General features: G+C 45.8%; 1 protein-coding gene across 3 annotated transcripts in view; it reads right to left on the minus strand.

Moving 5' to 3' along the window:
- GPNMB (glycoprotein nmb) overlaps positions 1-13,684 on the minus strand; it is a 64,065-nt gene extending 50,381 nt beyond the window's left edge. For 2 of the 3 annotated variants that reach the window (XM_055272430.1, XM_055272429.1), the window contains exon 1: positions 13,552-13,684. In XM_055272430.1, the coding sequence (XP_055128405.1) occupies positions 13,552-13,590 (39 nt within the window). In that variant the 5' untranslated portion in view covers positions 13,591-13,684. Of the gene's footprint in view, positions 1-11,436; positions 11,533-13,551 lie in introns of those variants that run through there. The other variant, XM_063636314.1, reaches the window with a different exon arrangement.
- Between the last annotated feature and the right edge of the window lie 4,387 nt (positions 13,685-18,071).

Here is an 18,071-nt window from a genome sequence, read left to right on the forward strand (position 1 = left end):
AGTCATAGAAAGGGATGAAGAGCTTCAAGGGTGGACCTTGAAAACATTACCCTGAGTGAGGCCAGGCATGGTGGCTCACGCCTGTAACCCAACACTTCGGGAGGCCAAGGTGGGTGGATCACCTGAGGTCAGGAGTTCAAGACTAGCCTGGCCAACATGGGTTTTTAGTAGAAACTCCGTCTCTACTATACAAAAATTAGCCGAGTGTTGTGGCAGGCACCTGTAGCCCCAGCTACTTGGGAGGCTGAGGCAGAAGAATCACTTGAATCTTGGAGGTGGAGGTTGCAGTGAGCCAAGATCGTGCCACTGCACTTTAACCTGAGTGACAGAGCGAGACTCCGTCTCAAAAAAAAAAAAAAAAAAAAACCCAAAAAACAAAAAACAGAACACATTACTCTGGATGAAAGAAGCTAGGCACTGTGACCCACGCTGTATGACTCCATTTATATGAACTGTCCAGAAGAGGCAAAGCCATAGAGAGAGAGTCTGTGTCCATCAAATGCTTGTAATCCCTTTCCTTCGGTTACCCTCTAACTCCCATCTTCTGTCTCACCCAGTGCTGGCTTCATGCTGTGCCCTTGTGTCCAAGGTTGGTGACCACACAGATATTTCCATTCTTCAGACTGGAGTAGCTTCAACATCAACAAACCTCTCTCTTTCTAATAGTGGTTACCTCCTATAGATTATTATCCTGAAAGATATGCTCATCCCACCAGCAGACAGAGGAGGAGGTGGAGGGACAAAATGGGCAGAGACAGATAGTTCCTTTTAGCCCCAAGCTTGCCACTCTTTAAGGGTGGGGCTGCCCTGCCCCCATGTTTAGTGATAGAGAAGAGCTGGTGGTCCTGCTGGGCTATGTGAGAGGTGGTCTCCTGGAATGCACTGAGCCAGTCATAGGTCAGTTGCAATGAGATGGTTTCCTGATACACATTGTGAGGAGCTGTCCCTGGCTCCTATACTTTGCATAGTGGGGTCCTCTCTGCTCAGAAAACTTCCCTCTCCTTCCATGACAACATTAGCCTCATCACTGACCCGGCCCTGCTGCCTTCTTCCTGAAGTCAGCCCTCTGAGGATTCTAGGGGACGAGGTTGGTTGCCCCTGATACTCTATGGGAAGGGGATCCACCCCTAGCCAAAACTGGGTGTCACTGGGCTCTCCACCCACTAATTGTCCCAAACCTTCTCTTTGCAGAGGTTAGGGGTGAGTGGGTGGGGGTAAACTTGGAACATTGTCAGCTCTCTGATAGAGGCTGCTCCTGTCTGGGGGCTGGGTGGATTCCACCAATTCTCCAGTACCCCCGCTGATAAGAGGCTGTGGGGATATGTTCTCAGAGTAACTCAAGCTCTGGCTCCTGCTCCCCTCACCAAGTAACAGTACTTTGACTTGGTTCCTGCCTGGCTATAACATCTAAGTGCAGCAGCCTGTTGGCCAGTGCTGACCTGGGACTCGAATTTCACAGCCAGACACAATTGCCCAGCTGTTGCCCTGGGCACACTACTTGGGTCATGGTCTCCTTTTTTGGCATGTGGGGTTTGGCTGAGGGGCCTTGGCCACTGGCCAATAAGCATCTTGGAATGTGTCCTCAATTTAGCTGCACACTGAGCAAGGCTTCCTAGCTGCATCCATTTTCTCTGGACCAAAAACAGAGGTCAAAGGGCAGCCTGGGCTTCTTCTCAAATATCAATCAATAGGAAGTGCCATAGGTGGCACTGCTCCTGAGCTCCACGAGTGTGGAATAATATGCCCCCTGGCTGGCCCTTGCCTCTTCTCTCCTGGGTTCTATTCTGTTAAATCCCTCCGGGAGAGGGTCCTTGGGAGCCCTAAGAAGTGATCCTAGATGCTTTCATTTCCAATAATAGACCTGAGCAGGGAAACTGAAAACTAAAAATCATTTACTCCCAAGCCCTAAGCCTCTGTGCCACTTCTGATCCTGAGGCATGTCTGATGCTCCCAATGAAGTGATCTCTTGCCACCAGGATGCTTCCTGTACTAGTTTGCTAGGGCTGCCATAACAAAGTAGCACAGACTGGGAACCCTGAATCACAGAAATTTACTTCTCACAGTTCTGGAGGCTGATGTCTGAGATCAAGGTGTTGGCGGGTTTGTTTGTTCTGAGACCTTTTTCATTAGCTTTCAGATGGCCGCCTTCTTGCTATGTACACACATGCCTGTGTCCTAGTCTCTTCTTATAAGGACACCAATCACCCTGGGTTACGGCCTGCCCATATGCCCTCATTTCACCTCAATCACTTCTTTAAAGATCTTATCTTCAAACCCAGTCACATTCTGCGGTACTGCAGGGCAGGACTTCAATATGTGAATTCTGGGGAGACACAATTCAGCCATAACACTGCCCTAGGCTGGATGGCTCATTCCAGAAGACAAAATAATTAATGGAATCTAAATCAGAGGGAATGCCTGTCTGAGTAATTTCTGAATAGGTAGTTTTAGTGAGCAATATTTTTGGCTAAATGTATCAGCAGAAATATCTCTTTCACTTGGGGCCATCGTGGACCAGAAAAAACTGAGCTATGCCTAGCACTGCCATTTCTTCCCTTTCCAGTGAGCACTCAATGCCCACAGCCCCACAGGGCATGGTTCCTGAGCCAGTATCACCTCCTATCACCGCCCAGTGAGGGTCCCTGTAGGACCCTGTGCACAGGACCATTGTCCATCAGTTAGATCGATTGGCTACTCTTCCTGGGAAGAACCTGGGCCTCTGGAGATGTCCACCCCCACCCCCAGGTAGGGCTCCTTCCATCCCACCTACCACTCACCTCAAATGGAAGGAAATTTTTGTAAATACTAAATGTAACAGTGATGAAGTTGGAATATATTCACCAAACATTTATTAATTGCCTCTATCCAGTTGTCTCTTTGTATTTGGAGACTATATTTTTTTCAGGGTTCTAAATATGAATATTTTTGAAGACACTTGACAAAGCCATGGGCTCTAAGCTAGGAGCCTGTAATGCACTGCAGTTAGGGGCTCTCCAGGTCCTCCCTGTCCATGGCTGTTCCCAGCTGCCCTCTGCAGGATGGGGGGTGGCGGCGGCGGGGGAGCAGTGTTCCAGTGCTGGCTGATGCTTTTGACAAGTTGCTGCGAGGTTTAGAGTTTCTGGTTTACTTATTGACAAAATCTTTGTAGTATTACCGAGCTCTGAAAATAGCTTGTGTTCTCAGACGTGGGCAGGATGGGGCCAGTGGGCAAGTGTGGGAATCTTTTCTAGCTTTGCACTCACTGTTCACAGGAAGAAAATATTCCCCACATATTTGCCTGACGTGAGCAGAATTTATGCTTCCCACTTCAAGGGAAAGCACCCTTTAAGAAGTCCACTTCCTGAGGACATCCAAGGTTTCCCTGAACACTGTTTTTTTTTTTTTTTTTTTTTGAGACAGAGTTTCGCTCGTTACCCAGGTTGGAGTGCAGTGGCAAGATCTTGGCTCACTGCAACCTCTGCCTCCCAGATTCAAGCGATTCTTCTGCCTCAGCCTCCTGAGTAGCTGGGACTACAGGGTTGCACCACCATGCCCAGTTAATTTTTGTATTTTTAGTAGAGATGGGGTTTCACCATGCTGGCCAGGTTGGTCTCGAACTCCTGTCCTCATGTGATCCACCTGCCTTGGCCTCCCAAAGTGCTAGGATTACAGGTGCGTACCACTGCACCCGGCCTGAACACTTCTATTATCCAAATTACTCTTGAATAATCTTCACCCCAGGCCATCTTCTCTGTCCACTCCTGAAGAAGCGTCTTGGCCTGGCAAAGCTCTCAGGGTAGGAGTGGGGTGGGCTGTTTTCTCCCTCTCCCTCTCTGCTAAGCCACCTGGTGGTGTGCACTCACTCTGAGGCTCTGAGCTTGTACATTCCTGGCCCTACTGGGTGTCCACATTCTCTGGCCAAGGTGCAATGCTCGATCTTAGTCATTTGCTCAGGGTCCTGTAATCCACACATCCCAACGTTCCCTGATTTCTTACAGAGTGCATCCTCTGAGCTGCAGGTTTCTGGTAAGGTATTTAGGTGTTCCTGAGTCAAGGAGTCCCCTTGAGTCTTTTACTTTGGACAGGGGGCCCTCCTGGTATCCAGGGTTCTGTCTCTCCACTGTCTCTCCTTTGCTCTTCTCTCAAGCCCAGATCCAGAACCCTTAGGAAGGGAGAACATTTCTACCCAGCTCTACTTTGCCTTAGACCTCTTTCCTCGGGTAACAAGAATCCCCAAAGTAAAGATGATCCAACTTTAGTTTTTTACACCTCCTCCTAGAGTCTGCAGACTGAAGCCTGTGGGATGTCCTCTGGCTTCTGTCCGATGATGTAAGCCAGCACACTGGGGATGCAACACTAGTGGTAGTGGTAGATGTGTTGTTTTTCTAGGGCTGCTATAACACACCACAAATTGGTGAATTAAAACAAGAGGAATTTATTCTCTCCTAGTTCAAGGAGACTTCAAGGAGGCTTGAAGTCTGAAATCAAGGCACTGGCGCGGCCACACTCCTTCTGAAGGCCCTAGCGAAGAATTCTTCCTTGCCTCTTCCAGCTTCTGGTGGCTCCTGGAAATCTGTAGTGTTCCTTGGCTTGTATATGTACCCCTCCAATCTCTGCCTCCGGCTTCGCATGGCCCTCTCCCCTGGGTGTCTGTGTCTCTCTGTCCAAATTTCTCTCCGCCTCCCGGGTTCAAGTGATTCTTGTGCCTCAGCCTCTCAAGGAGCTGGGACCACAGGTGTATACCACCTTGTCCAGCTAATTTTTATACTTTTAGTAGAGAGGGGGTTTCACTATGTTGGCTAGCCTGGTCTCGAACTCCTGAGCTCAGGTGATCCACCCACCTCAGCCTCCCAAAGTGCTGGATTACAGATGTGAGCCACCGTGCCTGGCCAAAATTTCTCTCTTCTTGTAACACTACCAGCCATTGGATTTAGGGGCCACCCTAATCCAGTTTGACCTCATCTTGACTTGATTACTTCTGCAAAGGGCGTTATTTCCAAATAAGGTCCCATTCACAGGCTTCTGGGTGAAGATGAATTTTGGGGGGCCAATATTCAACCCAGTAGAATTAGTAAGACTCAAAAGAAGGTAAGGTTGTTTCCAATTAGTGCACCTACTCTTGTTAGTCTCGCTGGGTCTGGAAACACCCCCACAGCAGTGTCCCTCTGGTTCCATCACCCTTTTTGGAAGCTCCACACTTAAACCAGATACAGGGAGCTTTCTGTGCACAGACTGCAGGCACCTAACTCTACCAGACCAGCCTGGCATCCTTCCAGACCTGCTGACCCTAGTGACCTTCCCTCCTAGTCTGAGTGGTCTCAGTGAAAGCTCCCATTCCTCCCACAGTGGCAAAGCCCTGGCCACAGACTCGGCCACCACAGACCAAGGAGTGCCTATATGCACAGCCCACTGACAGAAGCTTCGGCTTCCACAACGTGGAGCAGTACTGGGAAGCTGACGCCCTATGGGGATTTTGAGAGAAGATGGGAAGAAGCCAGCAGATAAGTGACTCGCCTTTCCTCCCCAACAACAGACTGTTTCAAATGCAGTAGGTTTCTCTGGCCTCTCTTGAGATGTCCTGTGAGAATGAGCAATCTGTCGTTTGTTGCAAGCTGTGACAAGCTCAGCAGTCCCTCCCCTGCTCTTTGTTCTCCCTCCTTCACTGACCCATCTCTCCTTTTTTTTCTTTTGAGACGGAGTCTCGCTGTCGCCCAGGTTGGAGTTCAGTGGCGCGATCTCGGCTCACTGCAGGCTCTGCCCCCCAGGGTTCACGCCATTCTCCTGCCTCAGCCTCCCAAGTAGCTGGGACTACAGGTGCTACTAATTTTAATTGCCCGGCTAATTTTTGTATTTTTAGTAGAGACGGGGTTTCACCGTGTTAGCCAGGATGGTCTCGATCTCCTGACCTCGTGATCCGCCCGCCTCGGCCTCCCAAAGTGCTGGGATTACAGGCGTGAGCCACCGCACCCGGCCCCCATCTCTCCTTTTCTATCACTCCTGCCTCTCTTGGATTGTAGATTTCAGTAAGACATTAGCATGCAAGCTTTTGCCTCTGGCTGTGTTCTAGGCTAGGATACAACCTTCTCAGATCTCGTAGTAGAATGTTCCTAGATGTATTCAAAACAAAACAAAAAAACTCCAGCCACTTGACAGCCACTGTCCAGCTTATTATACTCCCTTTTGGATCCAAAGGGAGACCTTTGTCTATGGTCCCATTAGCCTATTAGCAAAAGGTCTGGAGTGAAAAGGGTAAAAGCATGTCTGGGAGAGGTCATCAAGGGGCCTATAGAATTGGCTATTTTTCTCATTGACTCCATTGTGGATTATTTTACATACAGTAAACATACATTCAATCCATTTTGATAATTGTGCACACCTATGAAATCACAACCACAATCAAAATAGAAAACATCTCTATTACCTCCAAAAGATTCTTTGTGTCACTTTGCACAGGGTCTCCCAGCCCCAGGGACCAATGATCTTTTTGTCACTGTAGATTGGTTTTCATTTACACAAATGAAGTAGTGCCATATGTATGCTTGTGTGCCTGGCTTCTTCCACTCAGCATCATTTTGAGATTGATCCATGTTGTTGTGTATATTAGAAGTTTGCTCTTTCATATTGCTGAATAGTATTGCATTGTGTGGGTATATCTAATTATTAATCTATTCACCTGTTGATGGGTCCACACCCTTGCCCCGATTTTGGCTATTACAAATGAATCTGCTATAAACATTTGTGTACAAGTCTTTGTGTGAACATATATTTTCATTTCTCTTGGATAAATACCTAGTGGAATGGCTGGGTCTTACTGGAGGTAGGTGAATGGTTAACTTTTTACAAAACCACCAAACTTTTACAAAGCAGCCATATCATTTCCACAAGCAATGGTTAGATGTCTAGTTATTCCACGTCCTCATCAACACTTGGTACTGGTAAATTTTAAAATTTTAGCTATTTTTATCAACGGGTGATGGTATCACATTGTGGTTTTAAGTACAGACACCTGATGACTAATAATATTGGCATCTTTTCATGTGTTTATTGGCCATTTTTATACATCCTTGTGTGAGTGTCTGTTTCAAATAGATGGCCCATTTAAAAACAATGGGTTGTCTTATTATGAAGATGTAACAGTTTTCTATGTTGTGAATATTTTCTCCTATTTTCTGGTTTGTCTGTTTTCTTGTTTTTTTTTGTTTTTGTTTTTTGTTTTGAGACAGTCTCGCTCTGTTGCCCAGGCTGGAGTGCAGTGGTGCGATCTCGGCTCACTGCAACCTCTGTCTCCCGGGTTCAAGTAATTCTCCCACCTCAGTCTCCCAAGTAGCTGGGATTACAGGTGTGCACCACCATGCCCAGCTAATTTTGTATTTTTAGTTTCACTATGTTGGCCAGGCTGGTCTTGAACTCCCGACCTCAGGCGATCCACCCACCTCAGCCTCCCAAAGTGTAAAGACTACAGGCATGAGCCACCGCATCTGGCCCGTCTCTTTGTTTTCGTAATGGTATCTTTCAATGAGCAAGAGTTTTAAATGTTAATAAAGTCCAATTTATCAAATTAGTACAAAAATTCCTTGCCTTCTACCAAGTCACAAAGACTTTCATCTTTCTTCCAAGAATTTTAATAGTGATTTTAGATTTTGTATTTAGTTTCATGCAGGTCTATGATTCAATTAGAGTTAACTTCTGATTGATGTCCATTTTTTCCATATGGGTAACCTAACCTTAACTTATATGGATATATAATAACATCTCAACTATCAAGTGTCCAAAATTAAACTCCAATTTTCATTCCTCTCTATCTCTAATAAGCCACTTAATCCTTCCACAAGTCCTGCTGTAGCCACTGCTCCCTCCCTGACCTCACCCCCTAGCACCAACCCCACTCTGCTCGAGGTCCCCACGGTCTCCTGCTATGCTTTGAGCCTACCAGGCTCTCTGACCTCAGTGCCTGTGCACTAGCCACCATTCCCCCAGGAATTTGCCTGGCTCGCTTCCTGACTTCTTCGTATTCTGCCCAAATGCTCTTTTTCAGTGAGATCGTCATTGACACCCTTATTGGTAATAGCAACATCCACACCTAGTATAACCTATTTCCTTTCACATTTATTTTTAAACATAGCACTTATTATTTTCCTAGATACAATATGGTTGACTCATTTAAAAACAGATTGTCTTCCATAAGTAGTATATGAGCTACACAAGAGCAGGGATTTGGGTCTCTTTTATTCTTGACTGTCTCCCTAGCCCCAAGAGCAGTGCCTGACCTAGCTGGTATTCAATAAACATGCACTGAATGAACGAACAGTTCTGATTCTTTGGTGGTTCCTGCTCTAGACCTCCTGTAAACGTCCTGAGCTTTGGGGCCTGGCTACATCTAGCCTGGGAGGTGGAGCTGGGCCCACCTGGGTCTGAGGTGGCAGAGAAGCATCTAATGGGGCAGGATCCTCCCACCAGTGGCTGCCTGTCACCCAGAGACTGACCTTCCTCCTCCAGCTATCATTAAAACACTCTGTTAGATCAAGTGGGGCTACATGCCACTGTCCCTGTTCTCCCCAATATTTCTTGCAGGAGATCGTTATGGGGAAACACCCTGAATAACTCAAATAATAAAGCTTTCTATGCAAAAACTGCAGGGGGTACTGGGCTTTAGGATGTGATTGGTGGTGGGGGTTTGTTTACTCATTTACTTTTCTGTCAGCCTTGTAATGTGAGGTGTGGAGCCAAAAATTAACTTGTTACGAGAAATAAACTAGTATTTTTTCCACACCCGAGTTTGGGATTTGAGAGACATAGTCTTCATGAAACTGTTTGCAGTCTGAGGCTCAGCAGAATGCAGGCTGGCTTGACCTTCTCTTCAGGCTGTGTCCTCACCAGGTTCTTCGACTTTTCCTGAGGACATCTCTCCTGCCTAGGGCCAGCTTCATAGAGGTGTGACTTGTGCAGTCCCACAGGGCCCTACTCTTAGAAAGGAGCTTCGGTTGCTTTAATGCTCTGTTGTCACCATCTTGATATTCCTAATTTTTGAACAAGGAACGCTGTATTTTCATTTTGCCCTGGATCTCACAATTCATGCAGCCAGTCCTGACCCTGCCTCTCGCTCAGCACCTTTAAGCACACAGCACTGAAGCCCAGAACAGTTATTAAGATGCTTTCCTGAACTCACTGATGCTGAAGAGTTTGCAGGGCTTGCTCAGTGATAATAGGTCTGACCACCCATTGGGCCCTCCAAAACCCACTCAGCTAACAAGCTGAGATGTGTACCTAAAGGGCATCATCTTGGCTCCCTGTAGAACTGATTTCCCATGTTCACTTTGGCCTGAAGCACCCTATTCTGCAAGAGGACATCATATGAAACAGCCCTGAAAAGTCACTGTGGTCCATCCAAAGGAATTCACTGAGGATCCTTTTGAAGGCATTACATGTACGTGAGAAATTTCTCTCTGATCTCAGCACACAGAATGCTTAGCCTTCTCCTGAGCAGTTGTATTCTCTTTTCAGAAAAATAGTACTAGCGGCTGGGCACGGTGGCTCACGGCTGTAATCCCAGCACTTTGGGAGGCCAAGGTGGGTGGATAACTTGAAGCCAGGAGTTCGAGACCAGACTGGGCAAGATGGTGAAACCCCCGTCTCTACTAAAAATACAAAAATTAGCCAGGCACAGTGGCGCATGCCTGTAGTCCCAGACACTGGGTGGCTGAGGCACAAGAATCACTTGAATCCAGGAGGCCAAGGCTGCAGTGAGCCAAGATCATGATCATGTCACTGCACTCCAGACTGGGTGACAGAGCAGAACTCAGTCTCAAAAAAAAAAAAAAAAAAAAAAAAAGAAATTAGGGACACTGTGAGCCACACAGCTCACTGTTAGCTTCATTATCTTGCTATTAGGAAGCTAAGAACCAACTCTGCCAGCACTGCCAGTAAGCATAGAGCCCACAGAGCACACATTTTGTGCCTCCATTTTCTCTTTCCTGTCCTCATTTCCCTTTTGCCTCTGTTTTCTCATCCACTTGTCTAAAGTTTTATCTTATTGTGTATATTTTCTTTTCTTTTTTTTTGCATAGAGTCTTGCTCTGTCGCCCAGGCTGGAGGGCAGTGGTATGATATTGGCTCACTGCAACCTCCACCTCCTGGGCTCAAGTGATCCTCCCACCTCAGCCTCCTGAGTAGCTGGGACTACAGGCGAACACTGCCATGGCCAGCTATTATGTTGCCCAGGCTGGTCTCAAACTCTTGAGCTCAAGTGATCCGCCTACCTTGACCTCCCAAAGTGCTGGGATTATGGGCGTGAACCACCATCCCCAGCCTGTATATATTTTCATAAGTCATCTCACACCCTTTCTAGAAAAAATAATCAAAAATTATTAATACTAAAATAAATCAAATCCTGCAGAATTAAGCCTCTCTTCCCATAAAATCCCTATAACATAAAAAGATGTTTCAAGACTTGCTCACTTAAACTGAATTGCCCACAACAGAATTCTGGCACAACAGTGACTGGAGTCATGGGATTTGCTCTGCAGGGACCTGAGCCTGGTGTTGAAATGCTTCCAGGCCGGCAAGACCCCGTGACACCCTGAAGTCAGCTGCTCAGGGCTCTTGGAGAGGAGATCACTACCACCCTCTTCCTCTTTTTTTAAAAGCAAAACAAACCCAAATCAACTCACTGGCCACTGGACAGATAAATGCTCCATGGCCTTTTCTGATACCCAAACACAGTGCAATTAGTCTAGCAGGTGGATTCTGCCTCACTGCTCCAGCTCTGCAGGAAAGAGCGGGGCACAGTGAGCCAGCCATAAAGTTAACTTGCTATACCTGTGGCTGACCATTTGACACAAAGCACGAAGGACCGGCTAGGCGCAGTGGCTCATGCCTGTAATCTCAGCACTTTGGGAGGCCAAGGTGGGTGGATCATCTGAGGTCAGGAGTTCCAGACTGGCCTGGCCAACATGGAAACCCTGTCTCTACTAAAAATACAAAAATTGGCCAGGCATGGTGGTGTACCCCTGTAGTCCCAGCTCCTCGGGAGGCTAAGGCAGGAGAATCGCTTGAATTCAGGAGGTGGAAGTTGCAGTGAGCCAAGATTGAGCCATTGCACTCCGGCCTGGGGAACAGAGGGAGACTCTGTCTCCAAAAAAAAAAACAAAACAAACACGCAGGAAGGATGGACGAGGATGAGGCATCACATTATTTAATCATGATGTGTTAGGCAACATGAAAGGGAGAGCAGGGCCTTCTCAATTTCAGACATTCTTGTACCATCCTTATGGTTTCTGTCATACCTGTTTACCCCTTATATTTTCCACTTAATATTTATCTTTGAATCTACTAGCTACACTTTAATCTCACTCTAGGCAACAGTACCCATGAAATCAGGAATTCTATATGCTAGCTATGTTTTTTCCTCATCTATCATAAATATTTACCTATTAAAAATTTTAAAATGTGTTCACGTACCTCCTAATGTCATCTTACATACTACTAGATGGGCCACACTCTGAGACACATCAAACGAGAAACTTGATCCTGGGTCTCATAGACCCAGGAAGCTGTTGGCCATACTGGGATTTGGGGAATTATAGAACCTGTTTTTAAAAGGGTCTGTATATATATATATATATATACACACACACACATACATTATTGTAAACAGACATCACTGAATATCATAAATGTAATTGACCAAAAAATGAGTAAAATTAGCAAACACTTGTATATTGATTCCACCTTCTTAATTAAGTAATGGAAGTAGGTCAGCTGGTTTTTCATCTGCTTCAAGCATCATTTACTTAGAGATTTTGTTTTAAGTTGAATAACTTTTCCTTCTGAGCTTCTCTCTTCTAAATCTCATGAGTAAATGGGGATTAGGTAGTTACACTAAGTTAAAGTGCTATTTTCAAAGAATAAAGAATAGCTAACGTATGTAGATCTAGAAAAAAAAATTAGGTTTGGGAAAACCAAATAATCATAGGGTAGAGCCTTTTACACCATTCCAGTTTCTGTTTCTAGGTTTCTTCTGATAAAATTGAGCCTTTAAAACAAATATGTTTACTAATGCCAATAGGGCAATGTTTGTAATGCCCTTTAGAAACAATGCTGGCAGTGGGCCGGGCGCAGTGGCTCACGCCTGTAATCCCGGCACTTTGGGAGGCCGAGGCGGGTGGTCACCTGAGGTCAGCAGTTCGAGACCAGCCTGACCAACGTGGAGAAACCCTGTCTCTATCAAAAATACAAAAAATTAGCTGGGCATGGTGGCACATGCCTGTAATCCCAGCTACTCGGGAGGCTGAGGCAGGAGAATCGCTTGAATCCAAGAGGTGGAGGTTGCAGAGAGCCGAGATCGCGCCATTGCACTCCAGCCTGGGCAACAAGAGTGAAACTCCATCTCAATAAAAAAAAAAAAAAAAGAAAAAAAAGAAAAAAAGAAACAGTGCTGGCTGTTGTATTATGTTCTGTATTTATTTTATAAATAGTACTTGTTCGTTCAGTTTACCAACCGCCAGTAAAATAAAGTTTTATTCATAAAATAACAGCAAATGTTGTGGCCTTAGGGAAACTGTACTCCAAAGTGGGCTGTAAGGAATCCCTGCGGCGTTAAGAATGCTGATGGAGAAGGGTGGGGAACCTGACAGAAAGAAGCTGGAGAGAATATTTTCAGGCTGTGTTTTCACACCACGCTGGGCACACAGGGAGAAGGGGGAAGAGGACCTCTATGTAAGGGCTGGAAAATGGAGTTGGTGGTGTTTTGTCATGGCACAACTCAAGATACGAAGGCAAAAGAGAAAAAAAATTAGAAAAATAATTTTTCTGCAAGATCAATAAAAAGCTTATTTATCAGCAAAAAACAAGGATAGGAGGTATAGCCAGGCTTTACCTGGAGACCTGGGTGGTGTTAGAGCTGGGCTCTAGAGCTAGCCCAGAGAAGTTTGTAAAGCGATGCCAATTATTTAATTGGGCATGAGAGGCAGAAAAGACACATGACGGATTTCTGAGAGATACTGCATTTAGTCAGCTAGAAGTTCTAATTCATGGCTTCAGGGTGAAGATTTGGTGAGATAAGGGCATTGTGGGGAGGCAGGACCATTCAGCACAAAGCCAGGAGCCAAGGCGAGGGCTGAAGAAGCCAGGCAGGTATCTAGGGACTCACCCCCATGGCGATGGAGGTGGGGGCTAAGGCAGCAGCTTTCTCTGGCTTGAATCATAGCAGCCTACAGAAAATGGCAAAAGAAGGGAGATTGGAAATTTCAAGGGATTTGCCAGTTCTTTGTGAACTGTTATGGTGGAAGCAGGGGCTACGGGGTAGAGCTAAGAAAGAGGTGCGCCTGCCCCAGGTGACCAAGGGAGATTAGAAGGCAATGGGGCTTCCATAGAAATTTTGTTACGGTAGTTAGTCAGGCATATATGAGCAGGGCAGGAGAAGCCCCCTGCCCTCACCAGGAATGTCAGGGGACCATCAGGTGATGATCAAGCGGTTGTTAAGCTGTCTCTCTAAAATAATAATTGGTCGCAGCGCCAGGGAAAGGTTGTCTCCCAATAGATAGAAACATCTGAAATTGGTGATTAGCAACTTACCAGTAAGATATGAGGAGTTGGGTGAGTGGACTCAAGCATGCCCACTAAGAGGCAAAATGACGTAGTTTAACTGGTTTAGCTTCCTCTAGGAGCACCGCGCTGGTAAGGGAAGAACGCCTCAAGTGAGCATGCGTACAACCTCAGTAAACATACTGCGCATGTGCTTCCCTCCCAGGTGCTGGCCGACCACCACGCATGCGGACAGCCCAACCCAAGGGAAGGATCAGGGAGAAGAGATGCAACCCCCAGAAGCATACCAACGTATAAAATCCCAAGTCAAAGGTCAAACAGCACACTTGACTCTCTCAAGTTGTCCGCTTGGCCCTCTTCCAAGTGTACTTTACTTTCTTTCATTCCCGCCATAAAACTTTTTAATAAACTTTCACTCCTGCTGTAAGACTTGCCTTGGTCTCTCACTCTACCTTATGCCTCCATGGTCGAATTTTTTCTTCTGAGGAGGCAAGAACTGAGGTTGTTGCAGACCCGTATGGATTCACTGCTGGTAACAATTTAACAATTAAAAAATAAATTTAGGGGCAGGGCATGGTGGCTCACACCGGTAATCCCTCATGCCGGTAATCTCAGCACTTCAAGAGGCCAAGGCAGGAGGATCACTTGAGGTCAGGAGTTCAGGACCAGCCTGGCCAACATGGCAAAACCCCGTCTCTACTAAAAGTACAAAAATTAGCCGGGCGTGGTGGCATACCCCTATAGTCCCAGCTACTCGGGAGGTTGAGGCAGGAGAATGGCTTGAACCTGGGAGATGGAGGTTGCAGTGAGCTGAGATCGTACCACTGTACTCCAGCTTGAGTGACAGACTGAGACTCTATTTCAAAAAACTAATAAATAAATATAGGCCTGGTGTGGTGGCTCATGCCTGTAATCCCAGCACTTCGGGAGGATGAAATGGGAGGATTGCTTGATGCTAGGAGTTCAAGATCAGCTTGGGCAACAAAACAAGACCCTATCTCTAAAAACAAAATTTTAAAAATTTAGAGGATGCTTCAAAGAGCCCCTTTGTCCATGGTTGAACTACATTTGGTGAACTGAAGACAGGGAAGAATGAGTCTAGACATTACAGCCTCTGTGGTCCCCTCCCACTCCTCTTCCTCACAGCGATCACAGGATCCTAACAATGTGACATGTTTGTGGTGTGATGGCAAGTTCCTTAAAGCACAATTCAGCAGTCATGTGCTTGAGGGTGGCAAATAAAGAACTTGTATGTGTGTATGTGCGTGCAAGAAAGAAAGTTCATCCTGACATTAATTGTGTTAGTAAATTGCTAGAAAAACCCAAGTGTCCATCATTAAGGGAGAGGTTAAATTCATTATAAGACAGTTAGGCACTGGGATACTATTCAGCTGTTAAAACGACCAAAGTAGATCTCTGTATCACAGTTGGGTCAGGATATCAGAAAAGCCTCTGTGTATTCCATTTAGGAAGCTTCTACTGTAGGGAGTTATTGGAAAGGCTGAAAGAGTGGAGGTCAGGTAAGCTGCTGCTGGTGACCTCAGCCTGAAGGACCAATGTGAGAGGTTCACACAGGTTATAGAATTGAACTGGGGCCTGCTCACCCAGTGCAGTAAAACCAGATACTCACACTGAGGTTTTTGCAGTGATAGAAAAGAAGGCATTTACTGCAGGATGCCAAGCAAGGGAAATCGTCAGCTTATGCTTAAGTCTCTAACTCCTTGATGGCTTGCAAGTAAGGTTTTTAAGGGCAGGGGTAAATGTCAGGAAAACAGAAGCTACAGGCAAATCATAAATCAATACATGGAGGCTCCACATTGGTTTTGGCCGAAAAGGGTGAGATATATTGAAGCAAGGGGCTTACATGTCATAGGTAGATTTAAACATCTTCTGGTTTGCAATTGGCTAATGAAGAGAAGCTTTGTTTAAAAATATGAAGTCAGTAGACTTAACTGGTTAGGGGGAGTGACTTTCTCCAAGCCCTTCAGGAAAAAAACTTAGAACAAAGGACAATAAGCTTTAGTCTTCATTTCCCCCTTATCTGGGGTCTACCTGCCATGCCCCTGATCAGTTTGGGGGGTCCTCAGTTGGAGGGTCCAAGCCTCTGAAAGACAACTCAGGGACATACGTGAAGATACTATCTTTAATTTCTATAGGGAAAGCAAACATCTCTGGGACTCCAACTTCTTTAGCTATTGTTTTAGGCTACTATCACCTTCTTGTTTAACAAGTTATTTATTTACTTCTCAGGGCTGGCTAGGCGCCTGGAATTTCCCCTGAAGGAACCTAAGATTTATTTCCATGCATACAGTTCACAGGCCTCTAAAAAAGGGATAGTCCGTGCTCCATCTCACACAAGGTTGTGGCGGGCTGCTGGAACTTCATGTCTCCCACCTGCCTAGGGGGAGCGGCCTCCAGAGGAGGCCTCTCTCCTTCCTTCTTGCAGATATTGAGCAGGAACCTTTTGCAGGCCAACTTGAACCCGGAACCATGGGATGAAAGGGACTCTGGGAAATGTAGGTCCGGTGTCTCACCTGGGAGCCCGCAGAGTGGGTACCGGTGATGGACAGTTAATTGCAGACTGCCCGTGCAGCCTGAGCGTGCTGCGAGGAAAAGGCTTGAATGCCCACCAGACTTCACAACGATGACCTCTTGGGAGGGGCATTTCAAATAGGAAGGGAGAAGAGGCTATGAAGAGAGAGAGCTATCACTTCTCTCTCTCTCTCTCTATTTTGAGACGGAGTCTCGCTCTGTCGCCCAGGCTGGAGTGCAGTGACGCGATCTCGGCTCACCGCAAGCTCCGCCTCCCGGGTTCACGCCATTCTCCTGCCTCAGCCTCTCCGAGTAGCTGGGACTACAGGCGCCCGCCACCACGCCCGGCTAATTTTTTGTATTTTTAGCAGAGACGGGGTTTCACCGTGGTCGCGATCTCCTGACCTCGTGATCCGCCCGCCTCGGCCTCCCAAAGTGCTGGGATTACAAGCGTGAGCCACCATGCCCGACCCACTTCTTTATTTTTAAGCAGCTTTGTCGGGATATATTTGAATACCATAGCATTCACCCACATGAAATGTGCAGTACAGAATTTTTTCAGTATGTTCATAGGCTTTTGCAACTACCACCAGAGCGTTCACTTTTAATTACGTACTTTTCTGTGTTGTTTAAAACTATGGTTACAAGCCTTCATTACTCAATAAATATGATAGAGCCAGGCTGTAACCAAACTTGGTGATTTTGCTGGAGTAATTAAAACAGGGTTGCCGGATAAAATACAGAACGTTCAGTTAACTCTGAATGTCAGATAAACAGTGAATAATTTTCTAGTGTCAGTGTGTCTCGAATATTGCATAGGACTTATACTACAATTATACATTATTTATCTGAAATTCAAATTTAACTGAGTGTTTTGTTTTTGTTTTTTGCTGAATCTGGCAACTTAAATGTTAAGCATACACGGACCATATGACCCAGCCATTCCACTTCTAAGAGTTTACTAGAGAGAATGGAAAACATACGTCCACACCAAATCTGTATGCAAATGTTTATAGCAGCTTTATTAATAAGAACCCAAAAGTAGGAATGGCCTGTCAACAAGTGAGTAGATGAACAAACTATGGCACCCAAACATAGGAGTACTACTCGGCAATAAAAATTAATGAACTATTCATACATGATAATAACATGCAGGGCTCTCAAAAACATTCCACTGAGTGAAAGAAGCCAGACTCAATCTGTGAGCTTCTAGAACAGGCAACATTAATCTATAGCGAGAGAAAGCAGACTAGCGAGTGCTGTGGACCAGAGGCTGGGGGATTGCTTGCAAAGAGGCAAGAGAGAACTTTCTTGGGTGATGGAATTGTCCTGTATCTTGAGGGTGGCAGTGTTTACACAGGTGTATACAGTTGTCAAAACTCATTGAACCCCATTGGAAATAGGTGTATTTTACTGCTCATAAATTATACCTCAACAATAAGGGATTCAAAGAATACGGACATAAATTTTGCACCAAATAGCAGTGAATTAGTAGCATACGTTTAGCGCTCCAATCAGCATGTGCTTGGTAGTGGATTTGACAATCAGCAGTGTTATTTAGTTTAATAAATTGGAATAAAGACATGCTTCTTCTTTCACCTTTCAGATTTTGTCACATATGTCCAGAGCTGATAGTTTTATAGCCTAGATCCCACTAAATTTATTTGACTGAGAATTGTCCATACCAACAAAGAAAGGCTCACTTTGTTCAATGAGAAATCTCCCTTCAGTCCACAAACTATGTATTAATTGTCTTCTTTGGGCTGGGCTTCACGCCAGGCTGCGGTCAGATTTACTGGCGATTCATGCGGCTGATGGCTGAGCAGTGTGGGGAGGGGGAGACAGATATTAAACAAATAAACATGTAAATGTCATGGGCATAAATGACACAGCATTACATTACCAGACTTTGGAGTGCCTCTTTCTTCCTCCTGCTCTCCTAAGGGAGAGCTCACGCAGGCCCTTCCATGCCATCTTCTACCTTCATCTGTGGGGGTGGAAGCTGAGAGTCACCATTA

Source organism: Symphalangus syndactylus, chromosome 3, assembly GCF_028878055.3.
Source record: "Symphalangus syndactylus isolate Jambi chromosome 3, NHGRI_mSymSyn1-v2.1_pri, whole genome shotgun sequence".
In the NCBI taxonomy this organism is placed as follows: Eukaryota; Metazoa; Chordata; class Mammalia; order Primates; family Hylobatidae; genus Symphalangus; species Symphalangus syndactylus.